Below are 25,494 nucleotides of genomic sequence, written 5' to 3'. Positions count from 1 at the left end.
AACAAAGCAACACAAGCATTGAGTAGGATGCAGTAAACAAAGGAAAAACTCTTCTCGTCCCTGGGTCCACTTCAAAAGTTCCTTCAGTCCTATAACCTCTGCGGTTCTACTTGGAACATATACACATGTCTTCCTCTCTTTCATTACCATCTGTTAACGACAAGAACATACAACCAACTGAATGAAGATTTTTAAAAATATAGTGGCAACCTCGGTACAGCCACCCATCTTCCCACAAACACAAACTATGGGGATGAACAACAGTTAAAAAAAGTGATGTTTTAAAAATGCACACGACATACACATACACACAGGAGAAAAAAAAAAAAGCTTAAAAAATACAAAAATAACTACACAAAAGATCTCTGCGTCATTGCTTGCTAATTTTTGGGAAAATTTTGGCAAGGTTTTTTTTGTGTGTGCTGCAAGTCTCTGTCCTAGCAAAGTCTGTCATTCATTCTCTACAAATCTCTTCCTTTGCCTTTTTTTTGTCCACGTCAAAGTGTCGGCCACCAGTCCTCATCTTGGGGTAAAAAGCGCACAGTGATGACATTACCAGGAGACTGGAGTCAGTATGATGACTGTACAGACTTGGTTCTCGAAGCAAAATTTCTTGCAAAAAAAAAAAAAAAAAAAGAAAAGAAAAAAAATTGATGTCCTCTTTTCATTGAGGACAAGTGCTTTATTTGTTTCCATACCGATTTTTCCTCTCATCTAAACTAATGCCTCCACAGCATTTTTTCAACACTGTACATCATTTCAATGTAGTCTCTCTCTACATCCCCCCAGGATTCACAAAACAAAAGACAAAAAAAGGAAACATCACGCTCAGGCTGGCTCCCAGTTTGTGAAAGATGTAAATGCTTCTCTATACTGCTCAACTACTGAAACAAGCCAAAAACAGATGTTAAAGGATGGAAGGGGGTGTGGCTTAAAAAGATAATGTGCTTCTAAGTTTGTGTTGCTCTAAAAATAGTACGACCAACAGAACGAGGAGGAAGGAGGGTTTATCTACAGAAACTTCTCTCAGATTGACTTTCATCTCGGCTTCATACTGTTGTTCTGCCTCCACTGCTGTCTTGATCTGAGACTTGAAGGTGGAGGATGAGATTAGGATGAGGATGAAGAGGTGGAGGGGTGAAGGTCAGTCTTCCTGATAAAAGGACAGCGAGTGGAAAAAGGACAAAAGACTGGGTGGGTGGAGGGGGGGGCTCGGGGCAACCTCACTGGTCCGTCCTTGCTTTCTTTGGACCAGTAGCCTTACTGCAGAGAGCACAAGAAACCAGTATGTATCCAATCATCAGCCCCTGTGAGAGTGTGTGAGTACTGAGACACATGTACTGTGCACTTACGTATCAGGGGAGGTTCCTGGTCTTTTGGGTGCCGGTTTTGCAGAAGCAGCATCTTTGCCAGATTCTATAAATCAGAAGAACAGATAAAATTAAGATGTTGCCAAAAATAAAAATGCCCAGTGAAATCAGATGGAATCTGATCAGATCAAGTCTGAAAATTAGGGCTATGTATTGGCAAGAATCTGGCGATGCAATACAACTCACAATACGATATATCGCAATATATCACAATACTGTTAACAAGGCGATATTTTTTTTAAAGATTATTTCCTGGAAAAACTTACAGTGCAGCATTTGGATAAAAAAAGTTTTAATATGTTGCTTTACCAGTACAAAAAAAAAACAACAACACACAAGTAATGTTTTACAGACATTATACTTCAAGATCCTGCTTAAATGTTTATATTCTATTGTGAAAAGAATACATAGTGTTCAGTCCCTGAATCCAACATCAGAATATTATTTTTGTGCATTCCCAATAAAAAACAAACATTTGCCTCTTTCAGAAGGTAAAAAGTGCTTGAATTATCCATTATTTAACAAAACAGTGTTACCAATTTCAAAAAAACTATATTTATGACCTGCAACATCACAATAGTACTTTTGTAGTAAATAAACAGAACAAAATACCCATGTGATATAGAAATAAAAGAGCTTGAAAAACAGAAAATATAAATGAATCTATGCCATGTCTGCATTTGAATAAATACCTAAAAATATTGCTACAGTACTTTTTAATATCAATACAGTATCGTGAAGTGAAATATCATGATATATTGCAAAACCAATATTTTCTTACACCCCTGCTTAAAATGTGGTTTTTAAAAACAAAAGGTTTGTAAAATCAGACACAATCACATGGACAGGGTTCCCACTCTCCCTGAACTTAGACCACACCAGTCCTCCCGTCCTTCGCTCATCCTTCCCCTTCATTCTGTGTTAGTGTTATTTTCTACTGTTGTAACTTCGATTTACCCAGATTGGTTCTATGTTTATTACTCAGCCATTTGATGTGCAGTCTATGGCTATAATTTATCTATGAACAATAATTATGACAAATGTATGACAGAATAATACAAACACACCCACAGATTAGAGCAGAGCTCTTCATTAGCCTGAACTGCAGTTACAATGTTCAACTGGAAAACTGAACTGTCTCTTCTCTCTTACTTTTTCTCCTGCACTTCCTCTAAAAATATTTGTATATTTTCAATAAATCACTGAAAAACAATTTCCTTTGTTTTCTCAGTTTAGACACAAGGTCACAAAGCAGGGGGAGGACCAACTTAACCGTTTCCAGTACACTGGTTTATCTTTGTGTATCTGATGGCCCACATGTTGGTATTCTGATTCAAATAAAGCTGAGCTCTTCGTATGCAATCATGAACTCACCTTGCAGCCATCGGACTTGGGTGGCGGGACCGTAGCCCTTCTCGTTGCGGGCGGCGATACGGAAGATGATGGCGGGCTTGGTGGTGTAGTCAATGTGGGCGTTGGACAGGCTGGACGACTGCACCAAGCACGAGGGGTTGGGTCCACAGTAGACGCGCATAAAGGCTAGCTGGGCCGGGGTGGAGGCCTTGGCTTCGGCCGTCTGGTTGCTCTGGATGGCCAGGTACACGGAGTACTCGATGATCTTTCCTGATGTCACTGAAGGAGGCTCCCAGGTCAGGTGGGCACCATCTGGGCTCTGCACAGGGACACAAAAGACAGTACTCAGCCCAGGAGACTCTGGAGGATTGGCAGTAGGTTACGGACACTTATCAGTAAAGATGTGTAACATGGACCCAAACATTAGTTCAGGTTTCAACAAGTTACATTTAAGACCTTTTAAAGGCTACTTAGAACAGAATTGGATGCCTATTTCACAGCCATAGTTGCACAAATTTGTGAGTCCTAGAATTTAGGAAAACATTTATTTACTCCAACGCTTTGATTCCAACCGTTCTGAGGTATTCTTCACCAGGGCTGGGAACGGGTGAAACAGAGTCGACCAACGTTACTGTCTTTGCAGTTTGGACATTTAACAGACACATTTAAACACAACACAGCCAACAAGTTTATGGAAACAGAACTGACGACCTACCAGATCAAATTTCATCCCTTTGAAAGACTATTTTAAGGTATTAAATGCAGATTTGTAAATTCAAGACTTTTTAAGACCCTGAGGGAACCCTGTTAGCAGATCACAAAAATTCAACGATTTATGAAAATTCTAAAAGTTTATAGGATTAAAGTAAACGGAAAGGAGCTTTATGTGTGAATCACAAGGATTTTAAGTTGAAAGTAAATTAATTATAGTTGTTCATGTTTAATTATTCCATTTCACTTCACTTAAGCATGTAACAAAATATACAATATGACCTTCTAAAATTAAATGTAAATAGTCTAGAAGCTCTTTATGTACCGTTTTGACATGATTCTTTTGTCAAAAAAAAAAAAAGACTATATGAAGCAATTAATATTTTCTATCATCACATTACACAGCTCTACATGTAGGTTGAACCTACAATGAAACATAAAATCTCAGCAGTAGTTTTTATGTGGTGCGTTTACCTTGCTGATTTTGATGGCACAAGGTGCTCCTGGGAAGCCCGGTAGACAAGTCTTAAAAGCAGAAATTTCTGAGAAAGCTCCACGACCACAAGCGTTGATTCCAGCAACACGGAACTTGTAAGCAGTTCCTGGCTGAAGCTCCATTTTCTTCATCTGGCTGTAGTCTGGTATGATGCCGGAGTCATCCTAGAAAACATGACACAAAGACATGACATATACTCAACACTCAGACTCCTTTCATCCTTCGATGAGTGGAAATCTGAGACACCTACATCTCCGTGTGAATCATCTGCTGGCACGTAGAAGTGGGTGACGACCATGTTTGTCACTTTAACAATGCCCACATCAAACCACTGGTTCTCTTTCTTTACCACCGGCTTCACTGGTGTTGGCTGAGGAGCTTGTTTCTGTATTGAAAGAAAAATAACCAAAGTCTTTAAAGCGGCCTTTTCTCTCCTTGACCTGACAAAAATAACCAGAAGGTCTGACTCACCTCTCCCTCGATGCCATTGGCGACCTCGGCCAGAGCTGCTGCTTGCAGCTTGGCCGGACTTGCTACTGACACAGAGGGTGCAAACGTACTTGAGGGAGCTAATGCTGCAAAAGAAATATGCAAGATCAGTTGGTGACAGGGTTCGTACACACTTTTCAAGGTCAAATTCAAGCATTTTTAAGGGTCATTTTCAAATTTCACAAGAGCAAAAAGTTTAGAAATTAAAGGAGAACACAAAGTTTTAGCCAAAAAAAAGGGAGGCCACTGTGTTCTTCAGGCATACTCGTATCAAACCAAAGATTAAGATAAAAATGTACCTGGAGTTGACCTGAGAACACCTGAATTTTCTTTATGATAAAGTTTTATTTTTCAAACTGTATCACCTCTGTGTAAGTGGCTTTGGTTTGGCATCTAACCAGGTGGAGTTCATATTAAAAATAAATAAATAAATCACTTCACAGAGTTAGAATTACAAGCACTTTCCAGACCTTGAAAACACAACATTGAAATTCAAGCATTTTCAAGAATTTCCAGCACCCGTACCAACCCTGCAGTAAATGCTGTTCAACATAAAAACCCTGCCGTTAGGAAAAAAGCCTCGTCTTACTCTCTGCAGTGGTACGTGGCAGCAGAGACGCCACGGCACTAGTGACTGCAGCTGCCATTTCGTTGTGTCCATTGCTCTCGACTGAGGGGTCGTTGAGGCTGTCAGCAGGGGCCAGACCCTCGGTGGGTAAGCTGGTGTCCACGGCGCCCTGCTGCGCTGCAGCCTGAGCCTCCTGCAGCTGCTGCTGCTGTTGGACCAGCGCTGCAAGCTCCTGCTGGGTCAGCATGATGGGGATGTTGGTCTGTTGTTGGCTCTCTCCAGCAGAATCACCCTCATCTGGAAACAGGATTAGAAAATTCATTACCAGTAGGTTTGATTTTTATGCATTTCCTATATGCACGGTTCATACGCATTTTTCAAGGTCAAATTCAAGCACTTTTAAAAGGTCATTTTCACCTTATCGCCGGGATAAAATCCATATCTACAGGAATACATACACTCATTATTTTTGTCACTTTTAAATCAAAATGATGTACATTGAATTATGCTATAAACATCTAAATTATGTTTCATCATAGCAAAAAGTTTAGAAAATATTACAGGAGAACACAAATATCCAAAAAAAGGGAAGTTACTTAGCATTCTTCAGACACACTCGCATCGACAAAGATTCAAATAAAACTGTACGTGGTGTCGACCTGAGAACACCCGCTTTTTTTTTTTTTTTTTATGTTAAGTTTTATTTTTCAAAATCCATCACCTCGATATAAGTAACTTTGGCTTGTCATCTAACCTGGCAGAGTTATATTAAAAAATATAAATTAATCATTTCACAGAGTTAGAATTACAAGCACTTTTCAGACCTTGAAAACACAACATTAAAATTCAAGCATTTTCAAAGATTTCCAGCGCCCATATGCACCATATATGGATGAAATGACTGATCAGCTGAAAATCAGTGGTAACCAACGTTCATCTCTTTCTCTGCTACTGGCCTTCTGTTAAATAACAGGACATTCACCAGTAGAAAAAGCTCACTGATGTGACCATGTGGCCATGGTGCTGGTTATTTTTTTTTCAGCCTAGAATTTTAGAGTTGACCCATTCCTTGCAAAGACTACCATGAAAATACATAATTTGATGCCACTCATCAACCCAAGGAGAAGTCAAGTGTTAAAAATAGTTTCTACATACTCATTACGGCTTGCTGAGCTGCCTGTAGCACCGCCTGTATTGCCAGGGCCTGGGCCTCTTCAGTGGCTGCAGCCTGAGCGGCAGCCTCTGCTGCTGCGGTCACAGCCAGTTCCTCGTCCGACAACCCTGTCACCATGAGTGTGGTTCCCTGGCTTTCAGACATCAGCTCTGACGGCAGGTTCAAGGCAGTTGCTGTTGCTGCTTCTCCTGGGGGAACACACGACAGTCGTTCTTCTTCATCTATGTTTGTATTTATTTTACATACATCTTGTTGCAAAGCATTAGTATCATTATCTGAAACATGTAGTTCTAGAGTATTTACTTCTGCTTGTGTTTCCATAGCAGTGGCTGCATCCTCTGCAGGTGTTGCTTCTGTCGCTGGCGTCTCATCTGTCTGCATGGGTTCCTCTGTTGAACTGGCAGCAGCACTAACCCCTTCTGTGATGGAGGAGATTGACTACAGAGAAACAAGACAGAATCACAGACAGACTTAAAACTCTGTTTTTTTGTACAGTATGCATCAGTTTCTGACAGTTAATCATGCATTAGCTATAGTCTTCACACCATCTGTTCCTTTTGCCTGTGAATAAGTTCTTGTTGGTTGTTGTTGATATATATATATATTTTTTTCCAAACTTTAACCATGAATAGTTTTATTATGTTGTCCCTAGTAACTGTTAAATAATGTTTAGAAGTGTGAGATTTCTCCTCCATCTTAAGTCACCCACAAATCCATAAAGAGGAGAAAGACTATCACTTAAGTATTTTGTGTGTTATGAGAGTGGAATGAAACAGATCAATAGCCACACTATGAGCTGAGTTTTAGCAAAAGAAATTAAGGTCACTGAAAGGCAACCGCAGAGAATATTTGATATTTCAGAATCAATAAATCCGTAATAATAATTGAACTGAAGGATCTCCGGGTGCTTTTTGTTAATATTGAGTTGTAAACTTCCCAAATCACATCTAAAAAGGCAACAAAAAAAACCTGTAAACCAGTGAAGGTGTGTCTGTAACAGTACTACTCTTACAGGTACAGCGGGTCCGGGGGCTGGTGTGGACTGAGTCACAGTAGTGATGGCCCTTCCCTGTGTGGTGGTAACCACGCCAGATGCTGCGGTGGTGGAAGCCACTTCTGCGCTGCTCGTACCTTCAGCTCCCTCCTCTGTCTGCTGGGCTGCAGATAGGCAACATCAAGCATGATTAGACTGGACCGAGCAAAATCTGTACTATAGCGTGCACAAGGTTAAAAAAAGAATAAAGGTCGACCTGGGGAAAAAACAAAAGTTGAAACAGACTGAAATCCAAGCAAGAATGTTGAGTAAAATCAAATGTCAAACACGGAAAACAAATAGTATTGAGAGAATTCTTCCAAGTCTTTTATCTGGGTATCAGTACTTCTGTTTCTCAACTGTTAAGTGAAATTCTGAATTGTCACACAAACTGAAAAATAACTTTAGCATGTTTACATCAAATGGTTTGCTGTGAATAAACTAAGCAGATGAAGTCAACCATTCTACTGCCACTTTCTTCTTCTGGGTCTTTTCCTTTGATAAGACTGAGGTATAGTTTGGTGTCTGACCAGTACACAGCACATGTACCTACTATTATGTGAGAAGTTGGGGGAATGGCTGATTGGTCATTCATGTTAACACTTTCAGTGCCATGGGCCGATTAAATCGGCTTTACGAAAACAACCTGTAAAGTGCCACGGGCTGATCAGATCGGCTTTGGAGAACACACCACATTTGTGTACAAACAAACCATCCACCCCCATTTCTTTCTCACATTTCGATGACGTTCTTTCTGTGTCCCCCTTTTGAGACCAATCAGACGGGAATTTGAGGTCACGCGACCGAATAATATTTTTATCTTTTTAATGTTTCTTATTCTCCGGTGTTTCATCAGAGGGAGCCCTCCATGCCGGGGGCGGCTGTGGACTCTGGGGGCTGTGGCGCCTTCTCTCACTGGGGTCCGCTCCTTTCTGGTGGGTGGGGGTCCCAGTTGGCCCTCTCCCACTAGTTAGGATGCGGGGCTGTGTTGCTGGTGCCTGGTCGCCGGCTGCATCCTGGTGTGGATGGCTCCCTGAGACAGCGCCTCCTAAATTGATGTTTTACTTTACTTGTACATTTTTGTTCTGGTCTACCCGTGCTCAGTCAGTCTTCTTAAGTATGTGTGAGCTTGTGGGTTTGCATGTATATGTGTGTGTGTGCGGGTGAGTGGGTGGGTGTGGGGCGGTACTGATTTTTAAACTGATATGTAAAGCACTTTGTGCTACAGTTTTTAATGTATGAAAAGTGCTATATAAATAAAGATTATTATTATTATTATTATTATTATTATTATAAATTATGCAAATTATGACCAATAATGAATCGGCTGCGTCCGGTGCGTTTTGGATCTAATCAGCAATCGGTCGGATGTTACCGAGCGGTTTCCTGCAGGATTCTTCAAATATTATAAAAACGACGCGAAATACTGAAAAACGGCCAAATTCTGTAGCACTTTTAAGGCTTATTAGCCCCTTAACTGTCTGGCACTTAAAGAGTTAAATGTTTTGTCCTATGAAAAAACGACAACAATCCAGGCAAGTGTAAAGGATTTTTTGTCACTGAAAATTCTGACACTTCTACAAATTTTTCATTAAAAGTTAATTAATGGAAACGTGGCCACTCACACAGCAGTTACTAATCAGTATGTGTATACCTGAGCCTTCGCCTGTCTCCATGGTGCAGGTGGCAGTGGTCGCTGTGTTGGTGGTCCCAGTCTCATGCGTTTCACATGGTGGGTTGGAGCAGACCCTCTGGACCTGGCCTGTTGCTGTGCTGGTCTGATCACCTCCCATGCTGGAGGTGGCTGTGGACGGGGTGTTGGTGGTTCCTGTCTCATGGGTTTCACAGGGTGGGTTAGAGCAGACTCTCTGAACGGCGCCTGTGCTTGCGCTCTGACCTGCGTTCATGTTCGATGAGGCCTGGGTGGCTGTATTGGTGGTGCCCGTCACATGGGTCTCACAGGGCGGGTTAGAACATACTTGCTGAACTCCTCCATATTAGCTGAGGCTGTGGTAGCTGTGTTTGTTGTCCCGGTTTCATGGGTCTCACATGGCGGGTTGGAACACACACGCACCGCAGACATGTTTGAGGATGCAGTTGTGGCTGTGTTGGTGGTTCCTGTTTCATGAGTCTCACAGGGTGGATTAGAGCAAACCTGCCCTGCTCCAATGGTTGCAGAAGAGGTGGTGGCTGTGTTGGTGGTTCCTGTCTCATGTGTCTCACAGGGTGGGTTGGAGCAAACCAGGGTGACAGTCCCAGAGCCCTCTCCAGCAGCTCCAGCTTCAGTGGAGCTGGGCTGCTCTGATGTGGGTGAAGCAAGGATGGACACAGGTAGATCCTGCACTGGCTGGGCTTCTACTCCACTGGGAGTGGTGATCAGAGTCACCTGTGTGGGCTGGTTCTGGGGACAGAAAACCAGTTTCATTGATCACTGAGTCATAAAACATGTTTAATTTTTCTCTGGTTCTTATTCCACTGTTTTTCTGACCGATGCACTGACTTTGTTGGAGTTTAATTATTAAAACTTTTAATTCCTTTAGGCATAAAATGATTCATTATCCATTCACTTAACATAAATTCAAAATCTACCAATTAGTTTATGATTGATTAGTCAATTAATTCTTTGGTAACCTTCCTTTGAAATGAATAGCTACAATATATACCATTAATTATTGACCCTTTTCCAAACATTTCCTCAAAAATATTTATTTTACATGTATAAATTTCTCAAGTCACTTGTCAGTATACTGTTGATCCCAAAAGTCAGATTTATGCACCATGGGCTTAATTGAAAAATGTGGTATTTGATATATTTTAATGTTACTATGGATAAAGTTGGGTCTGATTTACTTCAATGGCTAGTGCCAACTGTAATAAAAATGCACTTGTATGATTTATCTGCAAAAGATTATTGAGGGAAAAATAAGCTGCTCCAGACAGTCTTCACTGAGCTCTAAAAGTGGTTTATTCACATTTTTACAAAGACTTAGACTTCCTTTATTGTCATTGCACAAAAAAAAAAAAAAAACACAGCAGTGAGATTTTGGCAACGAAATGCCGTTGCTTGGCTTCCGGAATCCACAGAATTAAAATATGGTCTATATAACTTTAAAAACAAGCTAAAAATAAATGAGTGCAATAGATGAGTGCAATAAATGAGTGCAATAAGGAATAAATGGATAAACAGAATGTAAACAGCAGAATAAAATAAAATAGTGCCAAACTATTTGCCAAAGAGAGCCAAACTCAATTTTATTATTTCTACATTTACAGTATTCTCAAATTTGAGAATTGGAATAAGGTTTTTGGAGATGGAGTGTCTTTTTTTGCATGGTTGAGAAAAGAAGCCAATAGAATTGTGGATGAAATTACTGTAGCATGAAAACTAAAGCAGTTTGAGAGATGATGAGGAGCTGTCTCACCTGCACGGTGATGGTGGACGAGGGCAGTGTTGAGGCAGAAGTCAGGCTAGTTTGGGCAGCTGACACCGTTATGGCAGTCGGGTTGATGACCTGGCTGGACAGGGTCGCTATGGTTCCCAGTGTGGTGATGGGGTAACCAGAGATGCATTGGAAGTGTCTACAGTTCCTCCTGCCAGACTAGTGGAGACTGTACCAGTGACTGTCCCCAGAGTGGTGACACCTTAAAAGGAGATGAATGGAACAAGAGACAAAGAGCTTAGCATCTTATATAAACACAAGTCACACTTTATATTAATATTATCGACTGATAACAGTAAATCACTTGAGGACAATAACATCACTCTTACCAGTAGTCCCCTTAACGACCAAGGTGGTGACAGTGGGTTTAACTGCAGACACTGTCACTGGTGTAACAAGCCGAACACCACCCACTGTGCTCATGGGCACAGTACGCAAAATTGTGCCTGGCTGCCCAGGGGCACCCTTCAAAACCACCTAGAGACAAAATTCAGGATGACCATCCTTGCATATTACATTCAAGGGTAAAGGAAATGCTGTATAAGGATTTAATGTACACGCAGTTTACCTGTGTCAGTCCCTGCTGACCAGCTGCAGTAGCAAGTTTGGGCACTGCAGTAATTATTTTACCAGGTGTTCCAGTGGTCATCACCTTTGTGGTAAGGATTGTAATAGGCGTTTTCATGCCTGCACTGCTCGTCACACCTGTATGGCCATAAAAACATGAAATCAATATTCATCATCTGTCAAGACACACTACTCTACAATTAGACTTTGGTTAATGTGCAGCTGCAAACTATTAAAACTACATCAGTGGTGCTTTAAATAAACCATTTCATCACCACTCACCAAGAACACAAACCAGGTGGAAATCAAAGGAAAAGACATCATGTGCTTCAGTTTTGTGTGAGCTCATGCAGTTGTGTTAACATATTTTGATTTGTTCAGTTTCATGTTATAAATGTGCCAGCTGTACAAAGTAAACTGAACTGAGTTTGTACCTGTAGCTCCAGGCTGGGTCATGATGGCTGACATAGGGATGGTCTTAATGATGGTGGTGCCCTGCTTAGTGGTGGTAGGCGAGACGCCGCTGATGTTGAGGATAGTGGGCTTGTTTCCTGTGCCTCCTGCCTGGGAAGTGGTGATGATGGTTGTGGGCTTGCCATCTGCAGAGGTCACCAACTTCAGGATGGTGCCGGCTGGAAGGGGACCCTTTGTCTGAGGAGAGAAGCGCACATTATGCAAACCGCTTGTAGAACGACATCTAGTGCCTGTCTCAGGAGTTTTAAGCTACCTCCTGTTTTTTCCTGCACTCATGCAGATAGCTGACCTGTATGATCTGTGTGAGAGGGTTAGTGGAAGCCTGGCCTGTGACAGCTGATGTCTGCACTGGCTTGGTTTGTACCACACATCATCTTGCCAAGGTTGGAGATCTGCCGACATAGGAAAGAGACTCAAGTTCATGAGTCACCAGAAAACATCGGACAGCACAGGGAGCTCAGTGGAAAGGTGGACCACTAATGTGGTGGCTCTATGTATCATTCCAGCCCTAACAGACAATCAGCCATGCAGATCACTAACATCACACCCCCTGTTTTCTTAATCCAGTTCTCCAACAGTCACTGTAGGCCAACCTTTACTCCCTCCCCACTGGTTTAGACTCAGAGGATACCGTCACTGTCTTGTGACATATAAAAAAAATACACACCAAGTGTGAAAGGCCTGAAATTTACAGCATGCAAATGAAAGCACCAAAGGGTGCCCTCAGAGTTGTTTCAGAGGATTAAGATGGGCAACTTTAAGTCAGTTGTCTTACCAGAGTTCCACTGCCCCCCATGGTGAGGGGACTCTTAACCAGGGTGATGGTCTTGGTGACTCCTCCAACCACAGTGGTTACCACTTGGGCCTGCTGGGCCACTGTAACAGCACCCGACTTGTGGACAGTAATGATAGGCCTGGTGGTGGTAGGAGAAGATGCAGTTGCTGTGCCCACCTGGGCAGCAAGTCTTCAGCATCCGAGTGGCTGGGTTGCTGACCTACAATCAGAATGATTTGTTTTTCTAAACAGGTAATATTTGACTTACTGAAAATAAAAGAAATGAGAGCTCAATGAGATCTATACCATTACTGGAGAAGCCACTTTCACTGTGGTTGTGCCAGGTGAAACCGCTACCGTTTTAAGTATGGTGGCACCTGCAGGAACATTGAGGACAGTGCCAGCTGAGGATGGTGGGATCTTCTGTGTTGCTGCTGCAGCTGCAGCTAAAGCTGCCATGCCACTCATCTGAGGACTGCTGCCAATTGGCTGAAAATAGAAAAGTTAACAAATGTTGAATGCAGCATTTTCGTTGGTGGGTTTCAATTGCAACATAGTAAAAAAAAAATGGAGATAATTAGTTTGTACCGATCCTTGAGTGGTTTGGGCAGGCACAACCATTCGGACACCGGGAGGAAGGGATGTTACAGTGACAGGGGATTTCCCAGGCTGACTGGGTCGAACAGTGACCACAGATGCACCTGTTGCAGACTGTTGAGCTGCAACCTTCAAAACAGCTATGAAATATGAAAAACAATCACCAGACTTGCAAAATGATTGTGGTAATATGAAGTTAAAGGCAGATAATTTTACAAGAGATGGCACTCTTCCTTTATACCTGTCTGTGGTAGGTTCTGAGCAGTGGGTGCTGCAGCAGCAGGTGCGGGGCTCTTCGGGGAGTTAACTGGCTGGGATGGCGTTGCACTCATGGCTGGCGAGGCTGCAGCTGGAGTTGCTGGGATGTCATACTTCTGTAGCTGTAACAAGTAGGTGTCAGCGGTGGAGACAGCGCCCCAGCTCACCTCCAATGAGTTTGTGTTGGCACGGACTAACTGCACTCTGGCAGGTGCATGTGGCCGTTCTGAGGGTGAAGGGAAGGAATTTTAAGTTAAAAGCTGACAACCTGAACCACTCGAATTACTTTTAATGACGAAAATCAGTCTGGGTTCAGAAACTTACCAGTTTCCAGGTACCAAAGGTCTTTACAACACACTTGGTTGTTCCAAGCTTTTCGATAACCATCACGACCGCTCCAGACATAGAGTCTGGAGTTGATTGCCACAGCACAATGGCCAGCACGGGCTCTGGGGATGTTATCCTCCAGAGTATCCATCAATACTGTCTCCCAACACATAGTGTCTACAGACAAAACACAACAGTGAACCCAGATACAACCACACAATTTTGTTCTGAAATCTACTGAAATAATTATTAAACTTGAACACACCAAGATTTAGACAAGCAAGAGTATTTGTGCACTTCCACTCCTTCTCATGTGTGGCCACTTTGACATCATCCATTACCAAAGGAACCCATCCTCCAAAAACATACATCCTGTGCAGAGGAAAAAAAATTAATCAAAGTCAGATGTGCTGATTACACACCGTCTTTTCCACTAATATTTCAGAAAACCACATTTAATTTGTTATTGGTAAGGTGCAGTAGCTGTCTCACTTGTTTGTAATGGTGGTAGCAGAGTGAAGACTCCTGGGGAGCGGCGCTGTACCACTTACTGAAGGTTTGTTCCATGTCAGAGTATCTGAAGACACAAACATTAGGTACAAGTAATTTCAGTTGAGAAATCTTATATTAGCCAAATTTTACCAATATAATAGTCAGCAAGCATTCATACTGGCACAGATTAATCAGCTAAACTCTTTAATGACTCCATTCAGCACTATGTATCAAAGTTAAACAAAGAGGCCACATATGCATGAATGAAGTTAGGAAAATGATTGCAAAACTTTAACAAAACACACAAAGTTTTGATACCTTCCTAAAAGAATGCACTTTGAACCACAACAATACTCACTGTATATTGTGTGATTATGTAAAATAAGAATACCATCTTAAAGGAATAACAGGACTTAATAACTACAGTTGAGTTTCATTGAAGAGACGCACCTATATCAAGAGTCCACAAATCTCCAAGACGACAACCACTCATTCCGCCATAGATTATCAAACGAGATTTCCTGCTGGCCTTTTCTGTGTATACCACGGCGGTGTGGCTTTCACGTGGCGGAGGTAGAACTCCATATGTGATTGGAATATCCCATCCTACCACACTGGACCCCGCACGGAGCTCGAGTGTGTACAAATCATTCAGGTATCTAAGAATGAAAAACTCATTAGTCATGCTCATTGTAAGTTTTTATTCATTGCACCAGTGGTGATCCAGAGGGGAACCAACTGTAAAAACATCTGTACCTGGGAATGTTGTTTTTTGGATCCTCACTGTCATTGGCCAGACCGCCAAACAGGTAGCATTTGTTGCCCACCAGGGAAAAACTGTGGCCAAGGCGAGGGCAGGGAGGGGGCCATTCTTGGGGTTTTTAGCTTTCAACTTCTTCCATTCCCATCTGCTTGCCTAAAATTACAACAATATTTCAACCAACATCTAATGAGTTAATTGGGACTGACAGGAACACAAAGCAATCAATTCACAGATTTGTCTTTGTTCTCATCATCCACTTGTGATTATTCTCAAATCTGCCATTTTATACAGATTATACCTGCCTATTTTTAATGTATGTGTACATCAAATCTGGATCAAACACCCCCCCATCACCATTTAAAAATTATAAAATGATCTTAAATAACTAACTTTAACATTTTGTACTTCCACACGTTGTATCATATCATATAACATCATAAGTTACCTGTAGTTCATATAGATCATTGCTGTACTTTCCATACTCCACCATTCCTCCAAACACGAGCAATCTTGTGCCATCACAAACAAAACCATACGCAGCACAACCAGGAGGGATATCACCACGGACTGCTGGTATAAACCACTGGTTTGTTGCTAGAAATTAGAACAATAATGGCAAATTATTGTAATTTTAAGTCATTGGTCAAACAAATGTTATTATAAAATAACAACCTTAATACAACTATCTTACTTGCATCTAAGCTACATATGGAAGCAAACAAATAAGATTAGTGTAATTTGAATGTCTTCAGTGGTTTGTTTGTAAGTAACTGAGGCAGAGGATATGTTTAAACAAACCATCATCATCCATTTTATTTTAGCCCGCCTTTTTTAACGAGCATTAAAAATACTTGTCCAGCAGAGGGGGCCAAATTTAATCATAGGCGGTTCTGCTCGGCCTGCTGAGGCCTGTACAAGACTCGGTTCTGTACATCACGAATCGGTCTTTATAAATTCAAAGTAAGTCTTATAAGTAGAGGTAGTATTGGAAATGATTCTTTATAAGCTTTTCACTTTTGCGTAGCATCTTAACAGATATATATCACTGTATCAAACAATAGGTTAACTTCTACAGTTTAAGTTCATCTCACCAGTGTTGTATACATGTAATTCATCCACTATCCCTTCGTTTCCTCCGCCAAAGACAACCATAAGCTCCTTTATAGCCACAGCTCTGTGTCCATGTCTGGGCCGGGGAACCGGACCGGACCATCCGAGGACCCGTTTCCACCGCGGCTGCAGAACCGACGCCGTGGTTCCAGACACCGCGGAGCCAGGAGCAGACATGACTTCTGTCGAAGGGAATAATAAACATCATTTGTCTGAGCTGCTTAAGCGATCGTGGCATTTCGACGGCAGAAACATAAGAGCAGCCTCTGACTTGGGACTGCAGTTAAGTTGAAAAGCAGTTGGTGCGGTCATTGCAGCTGAGAAGCTTAACTGTTAGCAATTAGCTTCGCTTAATAAATACATACACTCCGACACATGAAAGTGAATAAAGCTTTCAAGCAATTGCTGGCCCCTTGTAAAGCAACTGATGCGTTATGTTGTTCTAGGAAATAAAATGAAATCTATCCGGCATGCAAGTTTTGTTTTAGTTGTTTCTAACCATTGAATTTCAATCTATGGAAGCAGCCATCTTGCAGCCAAACAAACCCCCGCTAACGCTACTGCCAGTCTGAAAAATGGCGGAAGCGAATGAACAAGAAAAATACTCAAAAGACTACTAACTACATTAGCAAAATAACGCGTAACAATGAAAGCAAATTCAAAGCATTATCACCGAGTCAGCAAACCGGACATATACACCGTTGTAATACATACTTCATCCACAGTTTAAACCGTTAGCAAGAGTCGGCTATTTCATGCCTCTCTGGGAGTCGCCATATTGTAGCTAGCAAGCTAGCCAATCTTTGCAATCCCTTTACAGCGAATATTACTGTTAGAAAAATGTTTAAATCATACTTTGACAATTGCACGTTTTGCCAAAAGCGCCTTCATAAACTCCCATCGAATGAAATACTAAAATATGCGTTTTGGACACCGTCGCTGTATTTATAGCTTCAAACATTAGCTACATTCCGTTAGCACTAGCTGCTACTTGCTCAACCTAATTTGCCGATGCTAACAGCGTTAGCAATACGTTGACATCTGTCAAAGCGTCGCCTAATTTTACAATTAAATGCAATGTACTTTCATGGTATTTTGGTATGCATAATTTACCTGACACAAAAGCAATTGCAACAACACTCCGAAATCGTAGCTAAACAGAGTTTAACTGCATAAACAAAGTGTTATTATGTTTCATGCCGTCTCTGGAAGCAGCCATCTTTTCGACAATCGGCCTACTTCTATAGATCCCACAAGAAAAATGGCCGGGCGGCTTGCCACAACAAAACATGACAACCCCCAAAAGGCGTAATTATTTAGAATTGCACTTACTTATTTCGATGCAGTGATTGCAAAAACACTGATAGGTGGTCTTATCTCGCGGCAATAATCCAAATTCATTCGATTTGTGAAGAAGTATTTCCTCTCATGCCTGCCTGGAAGCTGCCATCTTCTTGACAACCAGAGGCGGAGGAAAATGGAAGAGAGCTGGCGTCACCCAAAGTAAACATGGCGGCACAGACCCGCTCGCTGACCATTTCGGATCTTATCGCATATGTATTTTTTTGTTATATGCCTCGGAAAATCGGTGAAACATACCGTGCTCAGTGAAGTGCTTCAAAAAACTGTTGGAATCGCTGCAAAGTAAACATTTGATGAGTTTTTGCAATTTACAACAAGTTGTCTTATATCGCGGGGCTTATTGTCCCTTACTAAAGATGGCGACATCCGTACAGGAACCTCTTTATTTCAGCATTTTAAGGGGAAGCTAACTTTATCTCGGCCCAAACCTACTTAGATATTACAACATGTAGAAAATAATAGTGCAGCAACAGTAATTTACAGATTTAGTGCTCACAGAAATAAAAGTGCCACGCCCACATATACCATGAGCGCGCCTCTACTGACACAAGAGCCCCAACTGCGCACATAACTTAGTCGGAAAATAATAAATTGTAATAAATATACAGTGAGGTTGTCCATATATTCAGCATAGGCAGAGTTGTATTTTTGAGGCTTTTTATGGTCACGTCAGAGTTACTAAATTCAGTTTAATGTACAACAGTATATGCTCTAAGAAGTTCACATCTGGAAAATGTATAAACTTCTGTCCCTTGGGAGAGATTTGATTGCGCAGATACAAACCGCTTTCCTGAAATATTTTTTAAAACTAGTTTCGCCAATCTGCAGAATAGGATAGATGTGTGAATCAGCCTATAAGAGAAATGCCGTAAAATAAAAATCGTTTAATATTTTTAATATTTGGTATGTTTATTAAGACACAAGTAACAACAATAATGAACACAAACGTGTATCACTGATATATTTTCTAACATATATTTTATTCTGGATTTCCATATGTTGTGTTTTATGTGCATCAACTTCCATATGCTACTCATTTAAGTTTCTTAAGCACCATACATATTTCCCACTCATTTATTCACAGTTCGTTAAAATTCTATGGTACATGTCTTTCCATTTGGTCTGTTTATTTTGTATATTTTATCTCCTTGTGACTAATTCAAGTTTTTCATTTGTTTCAGATGTTCTCATGGCAGAGACACAGGTTATTGGCAGGACATTCAAGGCGCAATTCTTGACTTCCACATCCATAAAAAAGCGTTCTCTTCTTTTGTAATGCACCATGGTGCCACTAGATGGCAGACATTTCTGATATTATGTACAGTAAGTCAGAATAGGAGTGGAGGTTTGGGATGTAATATTTTTCGTGTGTTCTAAATAACTTACTGTGGCTGGAAGGAAAAACTGTATGCATTCACTTCCACAATGCATTTCATAATGTGCAAGAGTTTGTTTTTTTATTATATAATGAAATGCTGATGACACAGATGCCACTTATATTATATCAGTACTGTTCAACTTTATTTCATTTAACACATACAGTAGGTACTATACCAAAAGGAAGACATTAACATCTCACACATATTTTTTGCATACCATTATTTGTGCATCCTTTTTTTACCTTTTACTGTGCTCTTGATATCCCACAAGGACACTATGATCAAGTTAAATGCTGTAATCAATTAACATGCACAAAAATATATGCCAATAACTGAAATAAACATGATCAAATCTGGTATGTATTATATAAAATGACATTATTTTAGTATTTGTTGGAAAAGTTAAAGGGAAGGAGTGAAGAAGCCACAACGAAAAATGAACTCTGATCTGGAAAGTTGAGAAGTGATGAATCAATATCAGATTGAATGTAGCTTATTGTAGAATCCATCATGCCACATTTAGTGTAAATTCATTCTCAGTGTCCCTCTTGTTTTTCATTTTAAATGTTACATGTGTAGTGGATTAGATCATATCTGATGACTTTATTATATTTCATTGTCAGTATTTTATCACAGACTGTAAACCTGTGATATTATTTTTTTTAATGTTGATATTGTTTAACTAAATAATTAAATCACCCTAAAAAAAGCAGACATTTGTAACCACTGTTTCAACTAATGCAGCTACGTGTCAAATACAAAATAAAGAACATGCCTCTTATACTGTTTGTCCCATTGCATCAGTTACTTGCTTCGTAACAGTTTCATCCTCCTTTAGGTTTAGTGGAATCATGTAATTGCAGGTTCAACAGGTCAGTGGAGCTCAGACTAACACATTGACCTTCCTGTCATTTAATTCCTGTAAGACATTTGTCTGTAATGGTTTACACACTGTAAGAGCTTTAGGAATCCACCTGAGAACTGATGTTTGTGAGGCTTAAGACACATGTGACGTAAAGACACACAGAGTGGCACGGATCAAGGATTACTGCAACAGATGTTATTTGATTTGATTTGATTTGATTTGATTTTATCTTATTTTATTTCATTCTATTTTAATTAATTTTATCTTATTTAATTTAATTTTGTTTTATTTTATTTTCATGTATTTGTTGGAATCAAAACCTGCTACACTATCTCTTTAATGGATTTATTTAAATTGATACAGACTGTAAAATTTGAGGAAAACAACTGATGTATTTCTATAGAAATGGTTAAATAAAGGTAAATAAAATAATTGAGGGGGGGGGGGGCAGCAATTTACAATTTATATCCACAATCCTGTGCACAATATAAAGTCAGTTTTTTATGTTTTAGTCTAAGATTTTCTACCAAATCATAAACCAACCACCTTTCCTGTTAAATGAAAAAATAAGTAAATAAAAATTGCATAGTTTGATGAGTGAGGTGTCCTTCAGCTGTTCATTTCATTTTTGATTTTTTTTTTGTACCCTAAATGCTGATTGTCTGAACTACCAAAACAACAAACAAATATCCATTTATTAGATGAAACATTTAAATAATGATGTTACAGCAATTTAAAAAAAATCTGTTTTACTGTTTGATAGCCTTTGTTTTGCTTTTATAGGGAACTATTCTAATTGGTTTTAACATATGTATATTATTGGATTTATCAAGAAAATACTTGGAGTAAAATGTAAATTAGATGCATTTACTGGAGAAATACAGCTCAAATCAGCAGCATGTCTTTTTAAATATTTAACAAAATACGCCTTAGTTTCATTATCTAATTCAGAGGTGTCAAAGTCATTTTAGTTCAGGTTCCACATTCAGCCCAATTTGATCTAAAGAGAGCCGGACTAGTAAAATAACAACATAATAACCTATAAATAATAATCCAAAGTTTCCTCTTTTAGTGTGAAAAAAGTTCAGATATATTATAAAAATGTGAATAACCGGAACAACCATAAGCAACCTGAAATTTATGAAGAAGAAAAAGTGGAATTTACTAATACAACTGCACTTTTTTTGTTGTTGTTGTTTTTGTGCAAAAAAAGTGAGATTTTAACAAGATTATGTCGCAGAATAGTTTTAAAATTTCCATTATTTTTCTCAAGAAATATTAAGTTGTTCATGGTCTTAGATTATTCAGGTTTTTTAAAGGATAGTTTGTAAATGTAAACAATTTCATCATGTAATTTTTCTTTTTTTCACTATAACAAAAAAGGTATTGTAGGTGTCATCATTTACAAGTAATAGTGTTATTATTTGACCACTCCCATCCTGTTTTACATCATATTGAGCTGCAGGTGACCTCACAGTGGAGTGTTTTAAGTCTTGTCTTAAGACCCACTTTTATTCTCTGGCTTTTAATTCTGCGTGAGTTGTGTGGTCCTCTGTGTCTGTTATTTATTTGTTTGTTTACTTTTATTGATTTTCTTACTTTTTAACTATTTGATTTTGTGCTATTTAGAGCATTCCTGTAATTTTATGTATTTATTTATTGTTTTTAGTATTTCTTAATTGTTTTATTGTTTGTCTGATGTGCAGCACTTTGGAGACGTTCTTGTTGTTTAAATGTGCTATAAATAAAGTGGATTGGTGGACTGGATTGTTATATGTTCAGTGTAATTTTTTAATCTCTCCACTTCATCCTGCAGACCGGATTAGAGTGTTTGGGGGGCCAGTTCTGGCCCACAGGTCGTATGTTTGGCACCCTTTATCTAATTAATACTGCGCATCAAATCTATGAAGAATATTCATCTAAAATTTTTATATGTTAACCATCCAATGGACAAAATAAACTCAGTTATTCTCATTTATCTGTTTTATCTGTTTATTTGTTGTTATTTTTTATTTATTTATTTTAATGCCTATACTTTTTATTGCTTTCCCTCCTGTAATGCTTTTATGTTTTATGTAAAGCACTTTGAATTGCTATAAATGTGCTATTGAAATAACCTGCCGTGCCTCCTAATTTTGGCTCATTCTCCTGGCACTTTTACTTGAACAAATACCAAAACATTAAACTGGTAACACATCAACAATAACAGGTGTCTATATTATTCTATATATAAGCTCTTTTTCAGCACATAAAATATGCAGGAAATGACACTGTTGCATGAAAAAAATACAGGTGCTCTGGCTTGTAGCTCAGGATATGGGTTTAGGACACGGTAATCCTTTCCTCCTCCTGATAGGATAATGAAGGCAGAGATCATCCACCCTGATGCCCACAGAAAGCAGGTTACCTGAGGGAAGGCTGAATGTGATTAGCTGCAATAAGAGCACTGATGACCGACTTAGCTGATTCCAAGACGATGTTCTCAAATTAAATCCGATCATCTTGGCACAGAAAGTATTAACAACAGCCTCAAAGTGCAGGTACCTTCATATATATATACCATTTGTGTCTGTTTGAGTGCATTCTTCATCCCTCTTTTTTAGTAATAAACAGCATTTACAGGATGAGGAAAAAAAAAAAAACATGCAGTTTTCTGAAATATTGCATTGGCCTCCAAAAATTTCGACTTAATCCGATTGCACAAAAGTCTCCTGGACAATTGATTCCTTTTTGATTGTTACTCAATTAATCAATTATTTAATCATTAAATTCATTAAATGTTGATCCTCACAGCTTTATAAATATGTCCTTTCTTTTCCTTAATGGACTGCGGCACCAAACCCGAGCTGCAGACGGTACTGAACCAATATCTCTTCAATACAAAACCTGATATTTTTTCATCAGGGGAAAAATGAAGCACAGTCGTGTGATGGAGCTTCCAGAGGACTTCTGGATCCCGGTTCAACTGGATACAGACAACATCACATCTCTTAGTCCTTTTCTGGTTCCTCAGGACCATCTTTCAAGTTCAGGCATCTTCTATGCAATGTCCATATATATGTTTTTCATATTTACTGTTGGTACTTTTATCAACGCTCTCACCGTTGCATGTACCATTCAATACAAGAAACTCCGATCCCACCTCAACTACATCCTGGTGAACTTGGCCTTTTCCAACCTTCTTGTATCGTCTGTGGCTCCTTAACCACTTGCTGCACCTTCGCTGCGAGATATTTTATCTTTGGACCGATGGTATGCAAGATTGAGGGGTTTTTGGTCACACTTGGTGGTAAGTATGATGAAAAAACCAGTTCATTGTATTAGTTGTTGATTTTCAAGCTGATTACTAATGGTTTGAACTTGGTCTTTGCAGGTATGGTCAGCCTGTGGTCCCTGGCTGTGATAGCTTTTGAACGATGGCTGGTCATCTGCAAGCCACTGGGAAACTTCATTTTCAAACCTGACCATGCTTTAGGGTGCTGTGTGTGCACCTGGATCATTGCACTGATTGCCTCAGCCCCCCCACTTTGTGGATGGAGCAGGTCGGTGTTCGGAACTAACTATAATGATCACATGTAGGCTCGGACGTGGACTCAAAGTGACTGTGACTGTCTTTCCAGGTACATCCCAGAGGGGCTGCAGTGCTCCTGTGGACCAGACTGGTACACCACAAACAATAAATACAACAATGAATCCTACGTGATGTTCCTCTTCTGCTTCTGCTTTGCCGTTCCGCTCAGCACCATCTTCTGCTCGCTACGCTCAGCTGCTCATTACAATGAAAATGGTGAGTCAGTGAAATGAACAAGTGATTGAAGGGCAGGCTTTCCTTCACCCATCTATAGTGTCTATAGTTCTGTTCTTCTGTGGTTTCTCCAACAGGCAGCCAGGGCCCAGGCCGAGTCTGCCTCCACCCAGAAGGCAGAGAAGGAGGTGACCAGGATGGTGGTGGTCATGGTGCTGGGCTTCCTGGTCTGCTGGTTGCCCTATGCTTCATTTGCTCTTTGGATTGTGAACAATCGTGGGCAGAGTTTTGATCTGAGATTTGCTACGATACCATCTGTGTTTTCAAAGTCTTCTGCAGTCTACAACCCTGTGATCTACATCCTCCTCAATAAACAGGTCTGTCAGATACCACCACTGTAAACTATAAAAGGAGATAGATAGATAGATAGATAGATAGATAGATAGATAGATAGATAGATAGATAGATAGATAGATAGATAGATAGATAGATATATAGATAGATAGATAGATAGATAGATAGATAGATAGATAGATAGATAGATAGATAGATAGATAGATACTTTCAGGGCCGTACTCTAATCCTGTTTTCTTGTTTCAGTTCCGTTCATGCATGAAGAAGATGCTGGGGATGAGTGGAGGTGATGATGACGAGTCATCGGCCTCCCAGTCAGTCACTGAAGTCTCTAAAGTTGGTCCTGCTTAGGCAGCAAATCCACTTTTTAATTTTTTTTCAAACCACTGACACATGGATAACTGATTTTTTGTGTTGTAAATATAACACCTGATGATGTTTACTGCTTTGAACTGCATAGAAAATGTGTGTTATTCTTTTAGCTCAGCTACATTGTTTTTGCACAGCAAAAGAAAAAAGGAAAAAAGTCAATAATAAAAAAATATTCATGTCAAGGCTTCAGTACTGTTTGTTCTGATGTTCCTTTTTAAAAATAAGATTCTTGTGCTTTCAAAGCCGTAATACAAAAGAACACAACATTATGTGAATATGTCAAATGTAAAATTCATTGACACATTAGCAGTTTCCTCTAACATATGAATGGACACATTTTAAACTGCCCTGATCACCCACTTTTTGAGGAGTTTAATTTGCCCCCCTCTGGACACAGTTTTAGGCTTCCTCAATTGAGATCTGGACGTGTTAGGGATTCCTTTATTCCTGTGGATATTAGGAATCTGAATTCACTTAGCTGATATCTATAAATTTTTTATGTGATTATTTATCTTTTAATGCTCATGGCCATTATGGCAATTAACTTGTGTTCTGTCCCATTGGACCTTTGTCATTTGTGTTTGAAGGGAGGGGCTCCAGTGTGTGTTGTCCTGTATTGTGTAATTTTATTGTGGTGTCATCTGGTGGTGCTGTTTCTGTGTATGTGCTCATGTGTTTATGACCCCTGCTGCTCACCCAATTTACTGTCCTAAGGATAAATAAAGTTGAAAGTTGAAGTTGGAGGGGGTGCAGCGGTGCGCCTCTGTTATGAGCGGTGCAGTGTTCTTGCTTGGCCTACATGGTGTTCTTAAAGTCTTACACAGCTTTTCAGACGAGGGGCAGAGGAAACAGGCTAAAAACATCACACACCTATTAAGTTAAACCAGTAGAGTGGATTGTAAAGGGCTTTGGAGCATGAGATTACTGGATTTTGTGTTACTGTAAATCAGATTAACGGGACAAAAACCTGCGAGGCTCTTCCTTAAGGAAGTGGGATTAACCTTTAACCAGAGTCTAATGTGTTGGTGTGTGTCTTCATAGGTGAACGTTTTTACATGTTCCATGTTTGTGTATGTTCATTCAAATGCCAGCAGACAATGTTTTGAAGAAAACCTCAATTGTGACCTTCTTACACTGAATCCAAGCAAAGAATCTGGTAAATTTTACAGGATAAGTCCTTTATATTCACTCATTAGACAGATGTCCTATCAGGATACTGTCTGTGCTCTTTTGTCAACATGGAACACTTTAGAAGTTGTTTCTCTTCATACTGATATTAATGTAACACAGGAAGTTGTAACACGTTCCAGTAGTTTCTTTTTTATATAAAAAGGTGACCAAATCTGCACTTATATATATATATATATATATATATAATATATATATAAATATATATATATATATATATATATATATATAA

General features: G+C 39.8%; 1 protein-coding gene and 1 pseudogene across 1 annotated transcript; one reads left to right on the top strand and one right to left on the bottom strand.

Annotated features, from left to right (window-relative positions):
• Window positions 1–401: 401 nt before the first annotated feature.
• Window positions 402–17,482, bottom strand: hcfc1a (host cell factor C1a). Its single transcript, XM_030133737.1, is given in 33 exon segments — window positions 402–1,263; window positions 1,353–1,416; window positions 2,745–3,042; window positions 3,909–4,094; window positions 4,181–4,315; window positions 4,402–4,505; window positions 5,009–5,284; window positions 6,143–6,344; window positions 6,465–6,599; window positions 7,174–7,319; window positions 8,849–9,190; window positions 9,193–9,595; window positions 10,617–10,744; window positions 10,747–10,836; window positions 10,964–11,111; window positions 11,203–11,339; window positions 11,636–11,852; window positions 11,965–12,043; window positions 12,045–12,067; window positions 12,451–12,637; window positions 12,639–12,670; window positions 12,757–12,939; window positions 13,039–13,187; window positions 13,289–13,531; window positions 13,630–13,809; window positions 13,898–14,004; window positions 14,125–14,209; window positions 14,575–14,783; window positions 14,881–14,986; window positions 14,989–15,040; window positions 15,333–15,481; window positions 15,979–16,179; window positions 17,330–17,482. Coding segments are annotated over 32 exon segments (5,031 nt in total). The 5' UTR covers window positions 16,175–16,179; window positions 17,330–17,482; the 3' UTR covers window positions 402–1,223.
• A 4,931-nt stretch (window positions 17,483–22,413) lies between these two features.
• On the top strand, window positions 22,414–24,263 carry LOC115419158 (blue-sensitive opsin-like; annotated as a pseudogene).
• Window positions 24,264–25,494: the final 1,231 nt, after the last annotated feature.

This window comes from Sphaeramia orbicularis, chromosome 5 (assembly GCF_902148855.1).
Source record: "Sphaeramia orbicularis chromosome 5, fSphaOr1.1, whole genome shotgun sequence".
Classification (NCBI taxonomy): Eukaryota; Metazoa; Chordata; class Actinopteri; order Kurtiformes; family Apogonidae; genus Sphaeramia; species Sphaeramia orbicularis.
The sequence above is the reverse complement of the archived record's forward strand: the minus strand, read 5'-3'. Positions and strand labels throughout refer to the sequence as shown.